The sequence below is a fragment of the Rhinolophus hipposideros genome (assembly GCF_964194185.1).
Source record: "Rhinolophus hipposideros genome assembly, chromosome: 6".
In the NCBI taxonomy this organism is placed as follows: Eukaryota; Metazoa; Chordata; class Mammalia; order Chiroptera; family Rhinolophidae; genus Rhinolophus; species Rhinolophus hipposideros.
The window spans coordinates 50,786,908-50,812,913 of NC_138052.1; the positions used below are offsets into that span (position 1 = coordinate 50,786,908).

At 33.5% G+C, this 26,006-nt stretch overlaps 1 protein-coding gene across 2 annotated transcripts in view; it reads right to left on the reverse strand.

Moving 5' to 3' along the window:
• Positions 1–1,643: 1,643 nt before the first annotated feature.
• Positions 1,644–26,006, reverse strand: part of ATF2 (activating transcription factor 2) — a 72,383-nt gene continuing 48,020 nt past the window's right edge. For both annotated transcript variants that reach the window (XM_081052192.1, XM_081052193.1), the window contains 4 exons: positions 22,117–22,266; positions 18,531–18,737; positions 9,081–9,186; positions 1,644–4,235 (listed from right to left, as the gene is read on the reverse strand). In XM_081052192.1, the coding sequence (XP_080908318.1) occupies positions 4,009–4,235; positions 9,081–9,186; positions 18,531–18,737; positions 22,117–22,266 (690 nt within the window). In that variant the 3' untranslated portion in view covers positions 1,644–4,008. The remainder of the gene's footprint in view (positions 4,236–9,080; positions 9,187–18,530; positions 18,738–22,116; positions 22,267–26,006) is intronic.

A 26,006-nucleotide genomic window follows, 5' to 3' on the forward strand; every position in this document is an offset into this window, starting at 1 on the left:
AACTATGTGAGAGAATTACAGAAAAAAGTTATTAGTATTTATTAAAAGTTTACAGAAATGACTTTTCACAATTACCTTAAACAATAATAAGTAGTGTAACTCTACTTGCTTCAAAAGTAACTATTATCTTGTGGTCAAGATAATCTTGAAATGTCGTATTAAAATTTTTTCTCCTAAATTTCTTTTATAACGAACTGCCTTTGTAACTCAGTGTTCTCTAGGTGTTTGTGTGTCTGTGCATATGTATATTTACATAAAATGAAGGCCTAGGAATAAATAGGTTTCTTGTCTAATTACATTCTCACAAATAAATTCAGGGTCAAGCATATATCTCTAGTCTCAAAGATGTAAAATTAGCAAAACTATATTTAACAGTAAGTACTCACCAGATCAAGAGATCATCTTTCCTGTCCTCTGAAATAAGTCAAAGGAAACATGCGTTTGATCTTTTAATACATCAGTTGCCAAACTTTGTTACAGAAATACATTAGCTTGTCTTCATGAAATCTTTTATCTAGTATCACAAAATCTAGGTTAAGAACATTTGTTCGAATGTGTACCTTAAAATAAAAAATAGCCATGTAATTGTTTGCATCTCTTCAGACTGATTCAATCTAAGACTGAAACATCAATGTCTTTTTCTTCACTTAGCACTAACCACTTCCAACATATACAACGTACTTATTTATTAATGTGTTTCCCAATACACCCCCACCCCCCGCCCTGTAGAATGTAAGTTCCACAAGGGGATTTCTGTGTTTTGGCAATTGGTGCATTCCACGTGCCTAGAACAGTGACTGACACCTAGTCGCACTCATACATTCACTGAATAAAACAGTGGGAGGAGATAAGGCCAGAGATGAGGGGGATGGGGAAGAGATCATCTAGGCCTCAGAGGCCATTATAAGGACTCCAGCTCTGAGTGCAACATGGAACCACTCCAGGATTTGGAGCAGAGGGCCGAACCTGACTTCTCTTTGAAAAGCATCACGATAGCTGCTGTATTTGAGGATGGGCTATAGTAAGCAGGGCAGAAGCAGGGAGAGAGTTATGAGGCAGACACAGGAAATCTGGGTGAGAAATGATGAGGGCACAGGTCAGGGTGACAGGAGTATAAATGGTGAGATGTGGTGGAATTATGGTTTATCTTAAAGGTAAAGCACACAGCATTTTCTGATGGTTTGGATGTGGGATATGAGAAAAAGAGAGGAAATCAAGAATGGCAACAAGGTTGTTGTGGCTTAAGCAACTGGAAGGATGGAGTGTCATCAGCTGCCTTACGAAGGACTGTGCGAGGAGTACATCAGAGGGGCGTGTTGGACATGCTATGTCTAAGATGTTGTGTTAGGCACCAAGACACCAACGAATGGTGGATCTGTGTGGCTCAAGTTGAAGTAATGTTTCAGGCCAAGGACATAAACAAAAGGTTCACTGTACATGAACAGAGCTAAATGTGAATGCAGAGAAGAGGAATAAGGCCGGAGCTCCCTGAAGATAAAAGGTCTTTGAGAACGGATAAATCATATCATAGAAATTGAAAGAATGTCAGGTTCTTCTCAGGTAATGAATGCCCTGAAGGAAAAAAGTTATCGTTATCAGGTGATGTTAGTTTATGAAAGGTAAAAACAAGCCCATTATGAACATAATTTAAAGATAGAATTTATTCTCTGATGGTTTACTCATGCAAACTGCACATAAAAGAAAACAGTACAGTTTGTGTAACATTGCAAATATAAGGACTCAAAATGCTAGGTACAGAAGTAGTGTGACACCCTGAAAATCAAAATGAAATTTATGTTTATACAACTAATAATTTTTATTTGCTGAGTACAGACTGCTTTACAATGAAAATTTTGCTAACGTTGGTAAGCTCATTAACCGTTTACATGACTTCTTACATCTATGTAGTTTTATTTTACAGTTGCAAGAATTCCTGTTATCAAAGAACTTTAACTTGCATAAATAATAAAATGAAAGGAAAATGCACTGAAGGACTTGAGAAAAATGGGGCTTTTCCTAACCCATCCAAACTACAGTAAAAAATAGATAGCCTTCTTGCAGAATTCATATTTTGTGCCTTTGAGATCAACTCCTTCGCATAACTATGTGAAAATCACGATTAGAAATTACTTTAAAATTATAAAATCAGTTAAACATATAATTTTAGACGTAGAATTACCAACTAAAAATGCTGTCATTTTCAATAAGCCAAACAATAAAATTCCTATTATCTTCTTAACTTAAAAGTCCTGAAATGTCATTTGTATAATTTGAATGTTTCCCAGTTTAGAACTTAGGCAGGTGGGATATTTCCTTGCATTATCAAGGATTTTCCATATAGGCTTTTAAATGTCAGTCTCATTAGGAGATGGCACTGAGACTTAAGCAAATAGTGTAGTATGGATACAGAACAAACTACACAACTTATTATAAATGCATTACAGATATTTACATAATGGAATCCTGCTTGAATGCCAGAAGTTGCTACTGGGTAGGACTCATAACTATTTTACAAAGTTTTCTTACACACATCTACTACTTCTTAATTTTTAACAATTTAGTCTATTTTAAAATAGTGTACTGTATTTTGAACATAAGTGCAGAATAAAAATAGATAATGGCACATTAGAAAACTCAGTATCCCACAGATGAATGGATAATGAGAAAAGTGTACCTACAATCATCTCATCAGAAACAAACTACATCATGGAATGTTAGTTATCCAAGCCTGCACAGTAATGACGTTTTAAATTGCAATCATCTATTGGCCAGCATCACACTGAAGGCATCGTTAAACATTCAAGCAAAGACTGCTGGCATAAACTATTGAAAGACGCGCGCGTGCGCGCGCGCGCGCACACACACACACACACACACACACACACACTCCTCTATACATACACATACTCTCGCACTCACTCTTACTTCCCACATTATAACTACGTTGTTCTAAAGACAGATACTGATTTTTTCCCACGAGAAACATTATCAAAATTTGCTACTAAAAGATGACAGTGCTTTCACAAGAATAAGTACAAGTTAGCTTGCAAGTACAAGACAATGGGGGTAGACAGTCTTAAATGTTCTAAGTAGTAATTTTTAGGCTTTTCTGGCAATCATACCATACTTGATTATGCATAACCTTCTCAGTTTGTAACCTGAAATCTGCAAAACAAAACCAAGAACAACCTAATTTCAAAAAATTATTAGATATCTGATAACCCTGTATTGTACATTGTATAAATTCATATTAGCCTCAAAACATAGGGTTTAAAATAATACTGAATTTAAGTCTTGAAAAATAGTCATTTTTTGAAATGATTCCAAAATTCACGTCTACTTAAAATCTTTAAAAAGGAATATGCACTATTAATAATCTTGATTTAGTTTCAGATTGAGTGCATAAAAGCACTGTATGTCTTTTACCATGTTTTCACTCATTTAAAAAGCGTTCTCTAATGGTCTTCCTTTTGCATAATGTGCAAAATAAAAGGCAAAAAGATTAAAAGCAAATTTCTATCTTTCTCTTACTAGTGCTTTATGACTTTGTTAACCTTACAAAGTCAATAGGGACTTAAGCAGAACTTTGGTATAAATGATGTAACAATATTACCATCACAGTTGAGGATTAAGAGGTGGTCAAAAGAAATGGAAGTGGGAAGAGATTCAGCAACACCCCCATTTATTAAAATACCACCAAATTAAAAGTGAAATAAACCACGATGAATTATAATACAATTTACACACTGAGCACAGAAAAATTAATAAATCTAACAATATTTATAAAAAAAGCAAAATCAGTCTTTTTCCAGAGACTAAAAACTGTTGTTCAGTCTGATCATCAACTGCTGCTACACGAACTTTAGAGCCAAATTTAATTTCAAGTAAAAAAAAAAAAAAAAAAAAATTTACAGCCACAGATTTCACATACATGGAAACCGGTCTTTCCTTGATTTCCCTTTGAAGTCACTAATGAGTATCTAAAACTGCTGCACTGCAGGTTTCTAATCAACTTCCTGAGGGCTGTGACTGGGAGGAAGGAGCCAGAACAATCTGTGAAAGTGCAGGCTCTGTACTCTGGTCCGCCATCTGCGTGAGGACTGAAGTGGCGACAGCTTCTGCCTTGGAGGTTGAACTGACTCCATTGGATGTGCTGACAGAACTATGCTGTATAGCTTCGGTATGTGGACTACTCGGCACTGACAGCTCTTCTGAACTATCATCTTTATCAGCAGCTGAGTGGAAAAAAGATATTACTCGGTTTCTTAAAATATCTATAAGAATGTATCAGTAGGTTGAGTCAATACACAGAGTAAATAGAAGGTATTTTACAAAATCAGTTATTTAGATACATCAGTATACGAGGGGGGGTGTGGGGGGAACTGAGTAACTGAAAGATAACTATAAGTCATGAAGCAGACAATTTTATCTGCAACAGGTCAAACGAAGGCACAACCACGCACATAAAAACAACAGGGTGCCCGGTGCCTCAGAGAATAGAGCTGAAGAAATATTTGCTAAACAGTGTTAAGAAAATGAGGGAGGAATTTGGGAGCGAGCCTCCTATAGCTGCTATAATCAAACACTTAAACCAAACAACACATTTAACAAAACCAGTCTGTTTGCCTAACATCCCATTCTTATTAAAAGATTTATAAAAAAAAGTATAAGCACATGCACAAAATAAATTCTTAAATATAAATGATATCTTCAAATGATTCCCTCTGCATTCTGCAGAACTGTGTTTATTCTGGCTGACTTTCCATCTACCGCAGCAATGGATGATTACGACACCTGATTCTAATGAGGCACACACAGGAGAACAAGCAATCTTTAGACTCTAAATGCCAACCAGCTGTTACAGTTGCATGAATTGAGTCAAATAAAAATCTATATAAAACTCCACATACTGCAAAGTGAAAATCAAATATTCAGGAAAGAGCATTTAAATATTTATGGAAATAAATCTACCAATTTTTAGGCTTAAATAATGAATCTCCTGTATCTTTCTTATTTGAATAGAATTCAATCATTTCACTTAGTGAAAAATTTGATATGCACAACATGCAGTTATACTTCATGTAAGTTCCGAGACACAGTAACATGAACACCTGTGAACCCGACCCCTAACCTAAGAAAGAGACCATTGCCAGTAACACTGATGCTTCCTTGCTGGAAGCTTCTCTCCTTACCAAAGGTACTGACGGCTCTGATAGTTCGTTAACCATCCCCTTGTTTTTTCTTTGAAGTTTTAACAAATAGGTATGTATCCCTAAACAATACTACCATGTTTCCCCGAAAATAAGACCAGCTGGACAATCAACTTTAATGCGTCTTTTGGAGCAAAAATTAGTATAAGACCCGATCTTGTATTATAGTATATAAGACCCGGTCTTATATAAGACCCAGTTTATATTATTATTATTATTATTATTATATTACACCTGGTCTTATATATAAGACCCAGTCTTATTTTACTATAATAAGACTGGGTCTTATATTAATTTTTGCTCCAAAAGACGCCTTAGAGCTGATTGCCCGGCTAGGTTTTATTTTCGGGGAAACACCATATTTAGCTTTATTATTGAACATTCTATATCATACTGGATATATTGTTTTGCACCTTGCTTCTTTCACTTGGCATTAAAATAATATTTAGTGTTTAGAAGCGACAATAAACATGCTTTCTATCAAACCTGAGAATGCATACTGGTCTGCTTACCGAAGGCCAAGTCCCTATTCTGAAAGTCAATTATTAAAAGACTATGGACCCTATGAAGCAGGACTTACCCTATGATTTACATAGAGGGGAAGGAATCTAGCAAGCACAACTTTTATTCAAATAAAATTCCTTATTTTGAGGGTTTTCTGAAATATAGTAGTTCATACAGAATTTTGACACAGTTGCCCCAAATTCATGCATTTTTGAAGAGCAGGTTTTAAAACATATAAGTGAAATAGAATCCCCCATCTTCTCTATAATGTGCAATGAATGCAAAACCACACTCCTGGATAAAAATTTGACCTCAAGATATTAACAAAAATCACAATCAGTAATGCTTTTAAAATTATGTAAAGAAGAAAGGATACTTTCTGATCAAGTAATAATGAATGTTGTAAATATTTACAGTTCAGTTAAATAACCAATACAACAGTTATGTGTCTGAAGAAAACATTAGCAACGACAGCTGAACTGGAGAGAATACTTTTTAAAAAGCCCTCTTTGTTTATTTTACCACTATTCAACAGGACAACAAACCGACCTTCCCCTCGATGGTAAGTTCTAGGGATACACCAGCTTTCAAAATTAGAGGCTGATCTGTGATGAGTGGAACAAGGAAATGTAAATATAGAGACAATGACTCAAAATTAAACAGTAAATTCTAAGGGACAAGTGATTATCTCCAGTCTTTATCTCCAGATTTAGGTAAAACAAATCTTTAGTTTGTACAAAGAATCAGGTACTCACTTATAAATCCTGTAATTATAAATTTAATATATACCTTTATAATGTGATATATGTGCCTCTATGTGCACTGCTAGAAGGTGAGGGGAGAAAAATTATCAGTGTAATCACAAGCACTCGAAAGATACAAGAGATCTTAGGGCACTCAAAGGGCCATTTTCAGCCCCTCAAGTGAAAAGAGACCAGCTGTTTTGGCAATTCACTCTCTCTGAAAGTTCTCTACTTATGTTCATACATATTTTCAGTACTGAAAATATAAGCTCTCAATTACTTTTAGGGCCCAAGAAACTTTCCTTCCCACTTATGATTATGGAAACAACTGTAATACAATTTTAATTATGCCCAGAGATCTGGAAAATACGAATTAATGGCAATAAGATCATTCTTGTGATTTTTTCTTCACGAAACCCAAACATTTGGAGTGTATTCATATTTTCATTCATGTTTTATACTGTTCGACTGTCAAGGTGCCAATTGCCAAGGTTTTCCCATAACTGAGGGGTTTCCTAGGATGCAGGACTTTCAGTGTTAAAATTGAGACCCTATGACAGTGTGACTTTATACTGGCACCAATGCAAGATTTTGTAACACTCCTTAATTTCTACTAACCCTTAGTTTTCTTTCACAAATGTTTTGAAAGAGTTAACTAGTACCACAGCTCACCACACAACTACTATGTGCAAAGTGATGAATAATGTTAGGTATTTGTGATGTCCCCATATTTTCTACAAGATTTAAATATTCACTTAGCCGACCCCTATATTTACCTTGACTATTAAACAACAGAGAAGTCAGATTTTTCCCCAAAGACTTCAATTTGAGAATAGAAATTACTTTAAAATTTCTACAAAATCTAATTCTCTCCCAAGAGCTGAAAAGAACTAATTGTATTCTAGAACTACACTTTAGTTAATTTGATTATCTGGATAACTAGACAGGAAACAAAGGTAGGAATAGTTCCAAAAACCAAAAATGTCTTATTCAAAATGTCCTGCATTCTTACAACCTAGTATAATATATGTTCACTAAAAACTTATTAATCTAGATTTTCAGGCAGTTTATTTAAGGATATAGTACATAAACCCATACATCTATACACTTAAAAATACCTTTATATATTACTGCTTACAATGAAAAATTGGCTTGTATTTACTGAACATATATTGCCTGAGTAACAGAAACGAAATTATTAGGATTATCCAATAAATTATCTAAGATTAAAAAATTGCAGATAATTTTGAATTGAATGTAATTGAACAGTTAATTTTCTTTCTAATTTTATAGAATCACTTGTATATTTCCTTTTGAACTATCCAAATTCAAGAGAGCTCTCTTGGTTAAGAAAATCATGTACGTTTAATGCTGAATTCAGTAGCTATAGAAAATTATGTTAAGTCAGATGGGAGCCATAATGGCCTCATCCCTGCAGCAATCATTGTTAATACAAACTCCAAACATATTTCTATATGGTTCCAATTTACTCTACAATGTGTTTTACCACCCTGTCAAAACGACTAGATATCAAAGGACTGATTTACTTGCTCAAAACTGACAAAAATCAATGTTCTAAATATATATCGCAATAGAGAGTTGCTAAATCTACTGAATCTTTTAAATTAAAAAATATTGCCCATTCTGATGAAACTGCTTACAATGACTACAAGTAAAGATGGTGGCCATTAAGTTTTATCGTGAGCACCTGAGGAACTGTTTGCATCCAATACAAAATGTTTCTTTCTTTTGAATTACTGACACTGGCAAATTAAAATAAAGTGGATACATATGGTTGAAACAATCTTCACATTTACAAATATCCTGAAATATCACTAAATCATAAAAAACGAAAGCCGTGGGTTATATATTATGAATGTTGCCTAATGCATTCCCAGCTCTGTTATTTGTTACAAAATTTTGTGTGATGGACAAAATTGGCCATTTATTCAAGAGAAACAGCTGTTTCCGACATTGTGTATCTTATCAAAAAGAAGGGTATTACAAGTAGGAAAAAGCACAACTAACCTCTAAAATGCTGAAAACAGAAGAATCTCATTTTGGAGGAAACCATTTAAAAGGAAACTTACAAGCAGATAATTTAAATATTGGTCTATTTTAGCATTTTTATGACTAGCTGGAAGACTCAACATAAAGGTTCACAATAAAAAAACTGCACAATGCTGATATCTAAGAAAGAACAATAGGGTCTGATACTATGAATGGATAGTAAATTTAAGTGAAGAGAGTTGTGGTTTTTTAAAAAATGTATCATTACAAAACAGAGGTTGGAAAAATAAGTAGTGTTTCAGCTTGTCAATCGAAGACAAAGTGTTACACTGGGAAGATAAACTAATCATCAGTACTTACAGTATATCTTAAATTATTAATTAACCGATTTCGTTGATCTATAGCAACCCCTAAAAAAAAGCTAGAATAGGAAAATTCAAAAACTCTAGTTTCTAAGAGCTATACCCCCATTCTACAATAACCTTGCAGAAGTTCTGATATTTAATATGAAATATTAGCACTGCAGTCTCTGGCTTTTTAATGGTAGCTCGGTTCACTCTGGCAGTGTTTCCCTGATGTAGCCTGGGGCTATAGGTAATGGAACATTACTCACTATGATAGCCAGATTTCTTCTGCATGGCGGTTACAGGGCAATCTTTATGAGCCAGAAGAAGCTGTTTCAGCTGTGCCACTTCATTTCTCAGCAGGGTGACTTCACTCTGGAGAAGAAACAACTTATGCACTTTACCAGCATCAGATTAAATATTTCTTACTGTTCAAAACAAGTGAAAATTAAGATATGAAAATTACACATCTTTAACAGAATATCAAGGAATAAACAAAATATGCTGCTTAAATGTTTAATCAGCACACATTTTTTGTATTTTAGCATTTGTACAAAAACTGCAACTTTGATAAAAATTTATTGACGTTAATACCACAACTAAATAGCATTTCAAAGTTTTTACATTTCCAGTTGTCTTGTGACTGCTTATACTATGCTGTAGGTTATCTGTTCAAGGTATTTTTTGTTTTACATACTTTACATGCTTTTTTGATTATCTGAAAAATTAGTAACAGGAAGGCAGTCAGGACAAATTTTCACTCACTCTATTCAGTTGAAAATGAAAAATTTATCCTGAAAACTCAATTAAGCAAGTTTCTAGTTTTCTAGACACTAGGAAAGGCTCTGTATGAGACACCAAAATAACCAAACAGTCATAGATATCTAAAATGCATTGCCAGACACTGTGTTGGACACGAAACCAATGGAAGCAGATGTAACACCTAAATGGCTTAGTTGCCTGAAGTAGGCAATATGTACACATCTACATTTAAATCTGATGAATCAAGGGTGACTTGTCTTATTCCTCGTTACAGAATGGGCACTTTAGCTTTTGTTTTGGACGCATTCATCTGGAAGATTCTATGTAAAAATCTCAAATTGAGGGAGTCCAGTGAATTCCTTTGGGTCATGCCCAAATAGTATATACACATAAATTAGTGAGAATTACCAATATTCAAGAGTTTTTCTAGTATGAACTTAATAAATTGATTTAAAAATCCTAATTTACAAACACCTCTACTTATTTGGACTTACATTAACCTTAACTATTCAGATTTCATCTGCGAATCCCAAATTAAATGAGTAAGTATAGCAAATGGGTGTACATAAAAGCTCAGACATTTCATTTTCCACCCCTCAGTCTCTTAACCAGAAAGCTGAATATAAAATAATTTAGCAGGTTAGACTGATTAGGCCTTCTGACATGGTTAATGACAAACATAAAAATAAAAGAATAAAAGTTAAGCAATCTAAAGGCAAGTCTGTTGGGTCAAATAGTTCCTCATACACCCATAATAATGAAATGAAACACTGTATTAAAGCCCAGAACAAACACTGAGGCTTATAATAACTTTGAACCATTAACAGAAAGGTTAAGTTATGTTTAGAATATTGTATTTGAGACAAGAATGGGTTTGTACTTATCAAAGCACAAAAGGGAAAATTTTAAAGTTTTGCTTTGAAAAATAAGCTGTTATTTAGTACTCATTTCTATGAAATACTGCAGTCATTAGTTCAATACTGCTAATTATAGATCTTTATTAATGACACTATTGATGAGAAACTATGTTATGAATAATCCAATATATAACATCCAAAGTTTCTCCGTCTGTCTGCTGTGTCAGCTTGATTTTGACACTCACTTCTGGAAGTTTCTCTCAATTTTTATCATATAAATAAAACAGGCCTGGATATGTATTTTTAGTATCAAACGTATACATACAATCTTTTATAATCTGTTACCTGTGAACACCCTTCACATTAGTTTGAACCTATGAAATAATCAATATTTAATCATGTTTACCTACAAAAATAGAAATTTCAGATGGCTTACTATACACTGTTGTTTCTACCTAGAAAATCTTTCTCCTTTTTGCCTTGCTAATTATATTTCACTCACTTTTAAGAATCAACTCAGTACAGTACAAATTTGCATAGGAAAAGAAGTTAGGTCCATTTCTGTGTTCCCACAGCCATACGTACGTGTGTGTTTTTACATAGTACTTATCACACTGGATTGTAATTTTTTGGTTTACTTGTTTGCCACCTCTGCCAGATTGGGTTTTTCTCAAGGGAAGGGATTACCCTGCTCTTTGTATTTTTAGAGAATAGCACAGCCTGGTATAGACTGAGTACATAGTTGTATTAAGAGAGGACCATGGTAATTCTACGTCTGAGGGGTAAAAAGAAATGAAACAGCTTAATATAAAACTGGTCAGAGGTCCCAATTTCATTGTTTATGCCAACAACCTCACCAACAGAGCTACACTGTTGATTTTCTGTCATGAAATGAAACTTGGCATATTTTACAGCACCATCTCAATTACAGAATTTTAAATATGAAAAGTGTCTTCTTTCCTAAGTACTCTATATAGACATTCACCATAAACTGTATTATGAACCAAATGCTGTATTAGATAAAATTCCAGAAAGCAGTTATGAGTTGACTAAATTGAAACAAAATAGGTGACATAAGTAACTCTGAGGATAAACAATTAATATCCCCATGCACTCAACACTGAATACAGATTTAAAATGTCTCTTTAAATAGGCAGATTTGAAACTGATGAATGGACCATCAATTTCTGTGTTTGAAACTTAACAGTTGGTGGTGTTATAACTGTTCATCTACTTAGACTACCTGCTCCATTAACAAATGAACAAGTAGGAAGATGCCACCAGCTAACAATAGGCACTAAGCATAAGGACCGAGGATTATGTATGGTACATGGTTCCTGTACCGTACATTGTTGTTCCTGTACAACATGCATTTTTGTCTTAACTGAATTTTAAATGGATTCACACTTAACAGAGCAAACAACTGAAAAGACCAGGAAAAGGGGGAAGAAACTAAAAATAAAATCTTTTGAACACTTTAATATAATTTACATCTATTTAAAAGATACAATATAAAAGTATGCTGCTGTTCTTTATTCCGAATTCAAACTGAATTTTCCCCCCTTCACTTTTGAAATGACAGAAAGGCTAAGAACAAAACTCCAACAAATTCAAGGTATGCGCAATACAAATTCAGTCCAATCTTTTACGTCATTCTGATCTAAAATGTTTTACAATGATAAAAAGGTGTTCTAAGTGATCTTGAATCCCAAAATAACTTTTGATCGAAAGATTAAACTAAATAAATAGTTTATAATATTACTGATATTAGGTTGGTTTAAAGGTTAATAATTGCAAAAACCACAATTGCTTTTGCACCAACCTAGTATCTTTATCAATATTTGGTATCTTTAAAAGCAGGTACCAGAACTAGACTGAAAGCAGCAAATGAAACATTGAAACTAGCAAGAAATTGGGACTGAGAGAAATACTGCAAAGCAAACACAGAGGGAGTGCTGATTTAGGAATAAGAAAGAGTGGGCCAATCCCTGAAGGAAGTGGATTTAGTTGAGCTATAGAACCCTAACTGTAAGCATTTGCTAGTGGTTAAGATCAAGTCAAGCAGAGGCTGAAAACAGAGGATCATGCAGGGAAAGGTTATGTAACTGAATTAGACAGGAGAGGCTTAAGCCTGGAAGTTTTTAAGTCATTTGTGATAAATGTAGTAAAATTGGATAATTAATCCAAACATTCATGAATTGTAGTCTCATACCCATAAATATAAAGGAAAAGACTTAAACATTTAGGTATGATGATATTAACAACATTTAGGTAAAGTAGGTGTATAAATCATGACATTAATTCTGAAATTTTTCTATGAAGAAATATCAGAAGACAGGTAGAATCAGAGAGAAAAGCCTACCTACACATGAGAAAAATGCCTGAGGATTCTAGAGAGACCTTATTATTCAAAAAAAAAAAAAAAAAAAGGAAAGCAATAACAGATATATATATATATTTGCACTGATTTGTATTTATATAAATATATAAAACCAGCTTGCTTAATCCAAAGTGACTCTCTAAATGGGATAAATGTTAGCCCATAAACAGATTTTTATTATTAAATGAAAAAAGGAGTGTTTACACCTCTACTACCTATTCTGAATTATTTCAGACGGGATTTTAATTGGATTCAGCTTGCAGAGCCCATCTTGTAGTATTATCTACTATTAATTAGTATATTTGCAAAATATGTTATCTTCGGGGTCATTTTGAAGATGAAATAAGGGACATGAAAACATTTGGAAAACGTCAAAGTCCCATTCAAATGTGAGCAATTATTGATTTTCTTTTTAATTAAAGGAAAACATTTGGTATGATAAAGCAGATGCTAAAAAAATTATTATCCTGGTCTAAAATAAAACGTAAATTATTTTGCCATTGTCTTACCATTACTCCACTCTGTTTGCTGCTACTCAAAAAATTAATTACATATTAATGAACAAATTTTTTTTAGAGTTTACCTGCAGCAGATAAGACTGATGAAATCATGACAAGACAGCCAACTGATTAATCAAATCAGAACTTTTCATTGATATCTGGCCACAGATTTATGACCAGGTTTTTCATGAATTTATGATCTTTGACTTTTTAGTTCAGCCACTACCATCTCCCAAATTAAAGAAATAATGTTTGATAGTTTCTTCTTTGAGGAATTTTTCATTACTGAAAGATACAATTTTTTTTTTCATGTTTAGTCTTCAGAAAACCTGAAGTGATTAAGTACCATGATTCCTACCACACAGTTCCAAGGTTTGTTGTCATTGATACAAAATCTTACACTTGAGAACAAAATAATTCTTTAATTTATGTCTACCACAATAGAAATAAAGACGACAAGATTCTTAATATTTTGAAAATACTTTGTAAAATGAATGGTAATGACCCTTCTCCTATTTTCATAGTTTACTTGTTTCATGTCTGTTTCCTCTGCTAGACCACCAATTCTGTAAGTGCAAGGACAATGTCTTTTTTACTATTATATCCCATGTCTAATGACATAAACCCTGTATACAATAGATGCTTAATGACAGAATAAGTAACTAGTATTTATTTGCGTAGTATACTAGTTACAATATACTTTTCTAAGTCCTCTGTCAATTGATCTTCATAATATTTTTCCCCCAGTAATTAAAACAGGCATTGTATAGCATTTTGAACACTTGCTATTTTAAGTGATAAATACTTAAAGATTTGATCCTATTCCCTTTAAGTCAATCGACCAATAAACAAAACCTTTTCCATGTTAACTTATGAGTGAAAACTCCTCATGTATTCAGCTATCAAAGAATGTTTCTATTAATTTATTGAGCTTCTACCCCACATACATTTTACAATACCTAAGCTTTAAAAGCAAAATCCACAATAAAATCCCCACAAGTTTTATCCACAGAGTAACTGTTTAAGGAGCTACTGTTAATAAAGAGAAGACCGATTTTTGTTCATAAAAAAAACATGCTGGAATTTTAAACTGAAAACTAACCCCCCAAAAGAATAAAACTGAAAGACAAAGCTACAAAGAGGTTAAAAACCACTTCAAGACAACAAAATCATACCGTGTTTCCCCGAAAACAATACCGGGTCTTAAAGGTTTGCTCCAAAAGACGCATTAGGGCTTATATTCAGGGGATGTCATCCTGAAAAATTATGCTAGGGCTTATTTTCTGGTTAGGTCTTATTTTCAGGGAAACACGGTACACTACCTTAAAAATATAATATTAATAATTTATAAACAGTACCCAATTCTTGGTCTAGATTACCATAAATGTCTCAATACAATTTGATGAAATTGCTATTTTAGCAATGATTTTAGAAAGCTAAAACAATTAAATTCAGGGACTGGGGCAATAAGATTCAATTAATAATTTCTTTAAAACCTAATTTATATTTGGTAAAAATATGAAGTCATATCTCAACATTTGTTAAATGTTTTATTGTACGCAATATACAAGTAACCATGGGTCATTTCTTCCCACTACACTGATCAGCTAAGCCTGTATGTTACGTGAAGAATTATTAAAAAAAGGTAGAATTGATGAATGTTTTCACATAAAGTAGAGTTTAATTATTTCTTTGACATTCAATTTTCTTTATAAGTCATTCTGTTCTTCACAGTTAGCGGTTTTGCTGCTGGGAGACTGAAATTTTCACTCCTTGAATCTACTTTAAGCAGTTTAACTCTTCACACTCTGAAAGCTATAATCTGACACTTAACTATTTTAAAACTTTTTATTTTATTTGACAAATAACTAGAAAACAATAAAAAATAAAAATCATACATCCATTTGAAACAACAGAGAAAGTTACATCTTGGTACGTGTCATTCCTAAAATTTTACCTGTATGAAAGATTCATTTCTATACTGACTTTTGTACCTGTATTTATCCATCCAACTTAAAATGTTTCATTAATGAAAAACATTTATGGTATACATTTTAGTATGCAACTAAGTTTTTATTAAGTAATGTCCTGAAGGGAAATTCCCATCATATAGAATTAACCATTTTAAAGTGAACAATTCAGTGGCGTTTAGTACAAATACAATGTCGTGCAACCACCTCCCTCTATTTATAAAACACTTCTGTCACTCCCAAACTAAACCCCTTACCCAGTAACTGGTTTCTCCCCTTTTTCTATTCCCCCAGTCCCCGGCAATGACCAATTTGCCTTTATGGATTTATCTGTTCTAGATTATTTCGTATAAATGGAGTCATGTAATATGTGACTTTGTGTCTGGCTTCTTTCATTTAAGCATGGCTTTTTTTTGGTTTTGTTTTGTTTTTTGTGGAGGGCACAGCTCAGCTCCAGGTTCAGTTGCCGTTGCTAGTTGCAGGGGGCGCAGCCCACTATCCCTTGCGGGAGTCGAACCGGCAACCTTGTGGTTAAGGGCCCACTGGCCCGTGTGGGAATCGAACCAGCAGCCTTCAGAGTTAGGAGCATGGAGCTCTAACCGCCTGAGCCACTGGACTGGCCCCCATTTAAGCATGTTTTGAGGTTCATCTACATTGTAGCTTGGAAATTCCATTCCTTTTATGGCTAAGTAATATTCCATTGTATGTATGTACCACAATTTATCCATTTATCCATTGATGGACATTTGGGCTATTTCCAGCAACTTTCTTTTTGCCCACAACAAAATATTACATACATTTTCCCAGGTTAATACATACAGATAGACCTTATTCTTTTTCATTTTTTGCAGAAGTATTTTAAATAAAATCCCTGACAACACATCATTTCACCTATCTTCATATTTTGGTATGCACCTCTAAAACTGAGAATACTTTCTTATCAAACTATCATGCCATTATCACTGTTTTAATGATTAAAAATACTGATTTTACTTGTTCTGTTTGTAATTTGTAACAGTTAAATATAAATTAATTAATAGTAAATTTATGTTATTATTTATGAATAATAATAATAATAATAATAAATTTAGTTAGTGATTTCTTAAATTTGACTTCTACTTAGGTTTCAAGCTTTGACAATGATGTGTTGGCTAACTTTTACCTAGATAATAAACCTTGCCCTTATTCTTCCAATCAAGAAATTTCTACCTCACTTAGGAAATATAAAAATGTGACACATTTTACGATGACAGTTAATCATAGTTTGTATGGTGGAAAAAACATGAGATTAATGAAGATCACATTTATTTTGAATACTGAATTTTCCAAGGTTTTCTCAAATAATAAAGCACCACGGCTATTAATAATGGTGACCAGCTCTGCAGAACTAAGGAAATAGTAATATCTCATTAAAAGCTGTTAATACTGCTATAACTTTGGTCAAATAGAAAAACTGGCCCAACCTGAAGTCCAAGTATACTCTGTAACCGAGACTATGCATTTACATACCATTTATAGTTTTTGAATATTTTTACTTATTAAAAAGGCACAATAAACCAAACTACAAAAGAAAATATTGATAAATTTATCTGACCACAATTAAATATATATATTTAAAACACTTGCATTCATTCTAATTCAACTGATGTATGCAAAAACCCTGAGAAGTAAACTAGCAGGTATTATCACTATTCTATGGGTAAGACAACTGAGGCTCACAAAAAAAAATGATGTTTAATGTCATAGAACTATAAAATAGCCAAGTCATTCAGAAGAATATTTTAAGAACACAAAAGAAAAAAATAGATAAACCTAAGTCACTTTGTTAATATAATATGAATACTATTTGAAAGTTTAATAGTTAAAATAGTTTTTAAAAAGTTAGTATTTTAAGAGAGACCTGGTAAAGAATAGCCATTTTTATAGTATATAAATAAATTGGTACCTATAATCTGTTTCATTAAAGAGGATAAAATTCACGTTTTCTTCTAAAAATTTATAAAAATAATTCTTAAATAAGAATTCATTTATCAGATGATAATATAATTTCTTAACATACCCTAGTATATAAGTATATATTTGAATTTTTGTTATGTGGTAAATCATGTTTACAGTCTCTTAAAATAGTTAAAATAAATGGTTCAAGATATGTTTTGTAAGATAAATGTGTTCCAAAGGTAACATGTCAATATTCAAAGCACAACAGTTTTAAAAAATGTCTTCCTCACATATGAAAAAATTTAAGTTATAAAATTTACATTTGCCTGATACTAAAAACTTTTTCCTAAGCTTTCATTTAAACAGACATCTACATTGGTGACATCTTTAAAGAAAGATAGATTTAAGAAAGGAGCAGGTCTCATCATCAATTATGATTTATATAGAAAGATTTGTTTTTAACTGGGAATGAATTAACTCAGAAGGCTGACCAATAACAACTACAATTCATTAACATCAATTTTCTCGTTGATGCTCATCAATTGGTAGTTTTTATAAGATTTTACTGGAGAAGATTCACAACAGTTAAAAAAAAAAAAAAGAAAAGAAGAAAAAGACAGAAGGAAGGAAATAAGACTTGGTACTGCCCCATATTATTATTGGAAATCTTACCAAAGACTGAACAGGAAGGAGCCTTAAAACCTTTATACCCCATGTGGTTCCTAAGAAATGTTATCTGAGGCACACTGGCAGGGCAGTATGAAATAATTCCTACTGCCACTGGCCATATTGTACCTGTTCTGTGGATAATTAGAGTCCTTCAGTTTCCAAAGCTGTCAATCTGGCACCTCTCTTGAGCACTATATTCACTTTGAATAAAACAAACAAAACAAAATTTATAATTCAAAGAACAAAAGAACTTAAAAACAAAACTGTACTGAAGAAACTTTATAGCTGTGATATAAACCAAAAAGATGAACATAAAAAGTGAAACACCAGGGATATTTTTAATTTTAACATTTTGTTTGATTTTATATCACAACTTGATAAAGTTCAAGCCAGATAGTTTAAGTACTTTTGTACTACACAATTAAACACTTAAATTTAAAATTCTTCATTGTATCAGTATTGAAAGTTTTATATTACTTCATCTTAGTATTCAAATAGGTTTATAAAACTATGCTTTACTGTAAGTTCCACACACACTCAATGCTATGTCCTAAAATGTTTAGATGGCTAACTAGAAAAAACAGGCAAGAGCTATGTTCATGATTATTACAAATGAAATAAAATTGACATATATGCACCATACCTGCAGTTGACCATTTAATGAACTCAAGTCTTCTGCTTTCTTCTCTAAAGACTGAACCCAGACTTTCCTTTTTTGTCGGCATCTTGAAGCTGCTGCTCTATTTCGCTCCAGAAACTTCCTCCTTTTTTCATCAGGATCTTCATTAGCTGCTCTTCTTCGACGACCACTAGTATTTTGGGTCTGTGGAGTTGTGTGAGCTGGAGAAGCCTATAGTAAACACACATGGAAGCTTTTCATATTTGTATCTAGTGTGTAAATTAACACAGGCAGTAAAGAGTGGCAAAAGGGGAGAGCTACTAACTTTATTTTCCAAGTCTCATTGTACATGTCAATATTTTGGGGTAACGTGAAAATCACCCCATGGTTAAATAAATTCCTTGAAATAAATAAGCATTGCTAAAACAAGAGTCTCACTAAGTCACTATTGTATTAGACATATTTTTTAAAGTTTCTATAGAAACTTTATAGAAATAATATGATCTATAGAAATAAAATGATGTTGAAAATGCTACAGAAATGACCATGTATATAAAGATCTTGTATTTTCCCAAGTGCACTCTTAAAAGTTTATTATGGTTTTGTTCAATACATTATGGTATAATTCAACCCTTTTAAAACTAATAAGGTACTAAAGCAAATCACTTAATAACTTATTTAAATTAACTATGGGAAGCCATGTTTTCTATGCTATTTTTGAAATAAAAGTGTTAAATCTGTAACTTTTCTATAAAAATTGGTTTCTCTAAAATTCAGGAGAGAAGTATGCGTATATACATACTTTGGTATATCATCAGGTGCCACTTAACAAGGGGGATACATTCTGAGGAACGCATCGTTAGGTGATTTTGTCGCTGTGACACCATCACAGAGTGCACTTATACAAACCTAGAGGGTGGAGCCTGCTACACACCTAGGCTGTGTGGTACAACCTGTTGCTCCCAGGCTACAAGGCTGTATAGCATGTTACTATACTGAATACTGTAGGCAACTGTAACACAATGGTAAGTATGCGTGTATCTAAACATATCTAAACAGAGATAAGGTACATTCAAATTACAGTATAAAAGACAAAAAGTTGTGCACCTGTACAGGGCACTTACCATGAATGGAAGTTGCTCTGGGTGAGTGAGTGGCGAGTGAACGTGAAGACCTAGGACACTGCTGTACACTGTAGACTTTATAACACTGTACACTTAAGCTACACTAACGTTATAAAAAATTTTTCAACAATAAATTAACTTTAGCTTACTGTAACTTTTTTACTGTATAAACTTTTAAAGAACTTTTTGACTCTTTATAACACTTAGCTTAAAACTTAAAACACAATGTACAGCTGTATAAAAATATTTCTTTGTATTTCTTATTCTATAAACTTTTTTCTATTTAAAAAAATTTTGTATTTTTACTTTTGAAACTTTTTTATTAAAAACTAAGGTGCACACACACACACCTACACACATTAGCGTAGGCCTACACAGGGCCAGGATCACCAATCTCTCTGCCATCCACCTCCACATCTTGCCCACAGAAAGGTCTTCAGGGACTATACACGAATGGAGCTGTCATGTCCTCTAAGAATGCTTTCATCTAGAATACTTCCTGAAGGACCTGCCTGAGACTTTTCTTCAGGTGTCATTCTTTCCAGAAATATGTCCATGGTGGTTTGCTTCTTTTTTTTTCGTCACAGATTTGCTTGTAAGTAGAGACTGATCTCATGGAACCACCGCTGCATATGGAGTCTGTCCTTGACTGACACTCGTTATGTGGCGCATGACTGGATTCAGCTTGTCTTCAGTTTTTCAAACTTAGGGTCAGTCTTTTTCTAAAGATCAGGTTCATGGAATTATTAACGCTCATTTTCCTGGTGGGCAGAATCCCACAGGAGTCCAGATTTTTATTTTTATTTGTCCCCCATCATTCAGTGAATTGGCTTGGTTATCTAAGCTCAGCCAGAGACAGAATCTTCACTCACTAGTGATACTGTCTAGCGCCTAGGAATACAAAACAATAAATATCTCGAAGGCTCTCACAAATCCCCGAATTGTGCCATAGAACATTTGAATGTGGGAGTCAGGAAATGAACCCTTGGAAAAAGTGCAAGGAAACAGAATTTTGCGGCCACAGGCACATGATCCAAAGAAGCAGCCTGAATACAATCTTTTACCTATAAAATTACACTTTAAAATGGAATGAACAAATAAAACTTCTATCTTCTAATCTATATATTAACCTTTTCAAAAAAAATATTTCTGACTTCAAGAATGGCATCCTTGAAATATTTTCTTCAACCTCTGAACTTACTGATAATAGCAGGTTTTTTTCTTTTACTCATTTGGCTGAATAGGAGACAACAGTTGTTTTTTTTAATTGAGAGCTCAGGTATTACAGCAAAGGGTAATCATACTATTATAAGTGAAAACTGTTATAGAGTGACATTTGTATATTTTTACACCTAACAAGGATTTGAGGTTAATTAGAAGCATATGTATGTACCTCCTTCTCTCCCTTCTTCCATTGATTCATTCATTCCACTTTGTTAAAAAAAGAAAAGAAAGAAATAGGAACTATTCTCGAAACTAGAGATATAGCAGTGGCACTTTTATCTAATACAATAAAACGTAAAGACGTAAATAAAAATTGGATCCAGGGAAACTATAATTAGTATAAGGAAATACACTATATTTCTTTCTCTTCTTTTAAATGAACTTGTAAAGATGTAAAAACCATACTTAGCTTGCAGACCATACAAAAAAACAGCACTGGGCTTCATCTGGCCCGTGGGACAGTTGCTAACCCCTGAATTATGACATTGAAACACACTCGCTTACTTACTTTTCCTCTCTCAGACCCTTACTAAAGTTGTTTAGTGGTTACAATCACTATATTTCACTTTATGCTAAGTTTTGTAAAGATTAAATATAATTACCTAAATACCTATGCTTAGGAGGCATTCTAAAACTTGCTGTTTACCTGTGTTTCTTTAAATGGAAAGTTCTGCTTATTAATGTCAATGCTAACATTCTTTAAACATTCTTTAAATAGAGAAGATTAAAGGTCTAGAGTTCTGAAACATTTAACAGAAATATAGTAATGCTTTACTGTGAAATATACTGTAGACATATAGAAATATCAGTCATCTAATAGGCAGTCACAAACTAGAGATAAGTGAAAAGAGCCTCTAGTACAAATGGCTGCCGTAAGACGTATCTTTTCCTTTGGTGATGTTTCGCAAATTTAATTAAAGAATCACTTAAGCTAGTAAGATAATAAATATACACATTACTTGTTGAATACAATCAACAAAAAAAATGTTTCCTGTAAAAAGTACTGATGGCTATGCTAGACCAACATACATACAGGGTGTCGTACACAGTAATAATTGCTCAACGGCTTGATGGACTAGACTGACCATATTTAATACCAATAATTTTACATTGAACTACCTTTTCCTAAGGCTTCTGACACATTTTCGGAATATGACCAAAAATAATCTTTTTCAAAGTATATAAAGTTGTCATTTAAGTTTCACTGTATTTGCTCTTTTAAGGACGGTAAAAGTGCTGAATGATAAAAACCACATACATACCGGAGTTTCTGTAGTGGATGTGGCTGGCTGTTGTAACGACTGTGGTCGAGATTCCTCCGATTGAGTCCTAACCAACCCGCTACCATGACCTTTGACAGTATCACCATTGGTAACAGGAGGATGTTGCTGGGTCAAAGCAGCTTTTAATCTCTGAAATGCAAACACCAATTTAAAACAAAGTTCTCTGCTTTCCACCCAAATCCAATTCCTACGTACTCTTTGGCTAACCAAAAAACGTATTTGTTAAGAAATGTATAATTCATTCGGCTTTAAAATTAGTTTTGATTTGTCATAATTCATTGCATTCCTAACACCATCATAAATACTCTTATCAATAAGGTAAACAAAAGGACCTTTGGAAAGCTTCCCTGAGTCTTTTCTTCTAGTACTACTAGAGGATTCTATATTTTGCTGTTCCTAATCAATTTTGAAAAAAGAGTGAAAAATAAAAACACCACTGACCAAAAATAAATAGCTTTGCCCAATTCAAATAAGCAACACAAGTTAATTATTTACACTTTTGCCTATTTTTTCTCACCCCATTCTTGTATCCTATAGCCCAATGTTCTCAGACTCTTAGATTCTTCGAACTAAATCTCTTTTCCAGGTTTGGGCCCATCTGATCTCTGTTTACAGGTCTGATGTCAGTGTTTACTTCGACAATGACCTGATACTGCATTTTTTTTTAGGCCACTGTACTGTCTGTCACATTAAACCTCCTCTGAGAACCTACAGCTGCTTTTGCTTCTCTTAGGTCAGGGGTGTCCAAACTTTTTTCAACATTTTTCACCAAGGGCCATATGTGGTAAAATACACAAATTGCCGGGCCACTCACTCGAGGTGAAGTACGTATTGCCTCACCTGGTTTATTTAAGTAAACTAAATATATTTTTGGAATTTGCTGCGGGTCCATTAACAATGGATCACGGGCCGCAGTTGGCCTGCGGGCCGCAGTTTGGACACCCGTCTTAGGTCTTCACTGTCTCCAGTAAGCAGATCTAATTCTAAGTCTATCCCTTCCACTATGTTACATTTTGCCAGTTAATTGGATTGTACCTGACCCAATCTGAGTGTAACAGATCGAGTGTTAGAAGGAAGCCCTAGATATTCATGGTTACCTCTTTATAAGGACACAATTTGAATAAAGTTTATTTTTCTATTAGCAAAAACAAGTCACATGTGAATATATTATCTCCCTAACCAGACAATAAGCTTTTTAAGAACAGTGATTGCCTTATATTTCTTTGCTCGCTTTTAGCAACTAGGTACATTGATTTGCTGATTAAGTGAACAACTAATACATTTGCTAATAAACAGAAATTGGTTTCTTTGGTGAAAATGTCACGTGTGATTTTTGGGGTGGTTTTATTGTTATGATCTGTAAATTTGAAATAATTAGCACAAGATAATCAATCATACTATATTATTTTAGCTATGAAAGAGACCTTGGAGACCTGAGAAACCTGGAACTATTATTGCTGATATTGTTCTTAATAAATGAGATGTAGTTCTTGAGCCCAAAATAAAGTTTTCTGACAAAATTTGATGCAGAAATATGTCCATTACATTTTCCTAAGATCCACACACAGGTGCATATTTGGGGGAGAGAGGCTACAAACATTGGTCTGAGAACTGTGCTGTAGTCTATCCAGTGCTTCCCAAACTTTCTAGAACTAAATAATTGTCAGAATGTTGCATGTTAAAAACAGATTCTTGGCAAACTTTTCTTTCTCCCTTTCCTAGATACAGCAGAAAGGGGTGGTGGATAAGAGAGAAGAGCTTTTGAAAAACACCCCCAAACGATTCTAATACAATTGCTTTCATTCACACCAACTAAGAACAATTTAGAAAATTTTACAACTATTTAAAACTTTGTAGTTTCTTTATTTCTAGCTATGCATATCCTCTTACCTTCTATAAGTGATCCAGATCCCTTAAAAACTGAAGCATATATGAAAAGATCACCAAGATTTCCACTGAGGCAATAATTATACCTGGACAATTGTTAGTGGACATTTTCTCCTTACTGCTAATCATTGTAGATTCTGGATATGATTTTAAAAACAAAGTCAGTAGTTTAAAAAAAGTTTTATTGAGGTGTAAGTTACAAACAGTAAAATGAACTCGTTTTAGTGTACAGTTCTATCAGCTTTAACAAGCACATACAGTCATGGAACCACCCCTACAACCAGGGTACAGCACAATTCTATTACCCTCCCAATCTCCCTCATGCTCCTTTCCAGTCATTCTCTCTTCATACACCCAGCCCCTGGAAACCACAAGTCTGTTTTCTGATCCCAAACGTTTTGCCTTTTCTAGAATACCATATAAATGGAATCATACAGTATAAAGCCTTTTGAATCTGGCTTCTTTCCTTTAGCACAATGTACCTGAAATCCATTTGTATTGTGTTACCAATAAATTTCTAATAGGACAATATCTCTATTTTACAGATTAGGAAACCAGAGATCATTTGCCCAAGGTCAAACAGCCATTAAGCTAGTTCAAATTTTGGGTTTGTTCAAAAAACACAAAGAAAGACCAAGAAATATAATCTGAGGCTGGGTGGCTTAATGATTCAAAAGACAACCACAAAGGATTAGAAATGCCAAATCTGATACTGCAACTGCTAAAGCGACACCATCCCAGGTTCAGGTATGTTTTTTTCCTTCTTTTCTTACAGAGTACTACTTCATGAATTGCAAACAGCACCATATTATGTCCTAGAATCTTCACTGGCTGGTATACATAATGTGTGCTATATACGTATTTGTGTACAGAATATATACAGCTGAGAAGATACATTATGTTCAGAATTTAACTCTGCCTCAAATTATCTGTGTGACTGAACAAATCATTTAACATTTTAGTCTCAGTTTCCTTACCTGTAAAACTGGAAATACAACAAATTCCTTGCAGGGTTAAGGTAAAGACTAAATATATCATGCAAAACTACCTGACTCATAAAAAGGTGTCTCAAATGTCAGCTTCCTTATTTCTTCAAAAATAGCGATCAAGGCCTCTATTTTCTTAGCATGGGTGTGGGGGTGGAGATGCCAAGAATCAGGAGAGTTCCTACACTTTTGTATTTTCAAAATGTACTAAGGAAAATCTTAACCACTGGATTGGCCTCAGACATTTTTATTATGTAAAAATATATTCTCAAGACCACATCACACACTACATCTTTCAGAATTCAGATAAAACAAGATTCCTGGTTCCTTCCTCATTTTTCTTTTTTTTTTTTTTAAACAAGCAGAAATAACCACATTAGTGGCCAAGACTCAGGAAATTGGGACACTCGTAACTAACTGATGGGATAATGTGTTAAGTGGATTTTTTTAAATTAGGTAAGTGACCAAAGCAGTAGTTGGCTATAATCAGGTAGGGATCCTTAGATTAAATGGTCAAAGAACAATTAAAAATTAGAAAGATAGGAGTTTGAAAGTGTGGGTCATATAAACAGAACAAAGGAGGAAAATCTGGGGAGGTGGTCACTCTGCATAATTGTATCTTTATAAAACAGAATGTTAGACATCAAAATATAATGAATGGTACCCAGCCTCTACTGTTAGATTTGAGTTTTTATTTCTGTATATAAAATGTGCATAAACATAAGTAGCGGTTGAGATGTGAAGCTTGGCAAATTGTGTTGGTAAAACATTTTTAAGTCCATTGGTAGAAAACATCATAGAACTGAAGAGCATTTAAAGTTTTATAGTGAAGAGCTTTACTCTTAGAATTAATGAAATACAGTAACTGCACTTAGGGGAGTCTGAAGTACATAAACATCACTCTCTTGAATAATCTTTAGTAGGGCAAGTTACTACCTTATAGAGCACTTAAAAGCAACATCAGTATTCATTCATTATCCTCTCTTGACTGCCCTA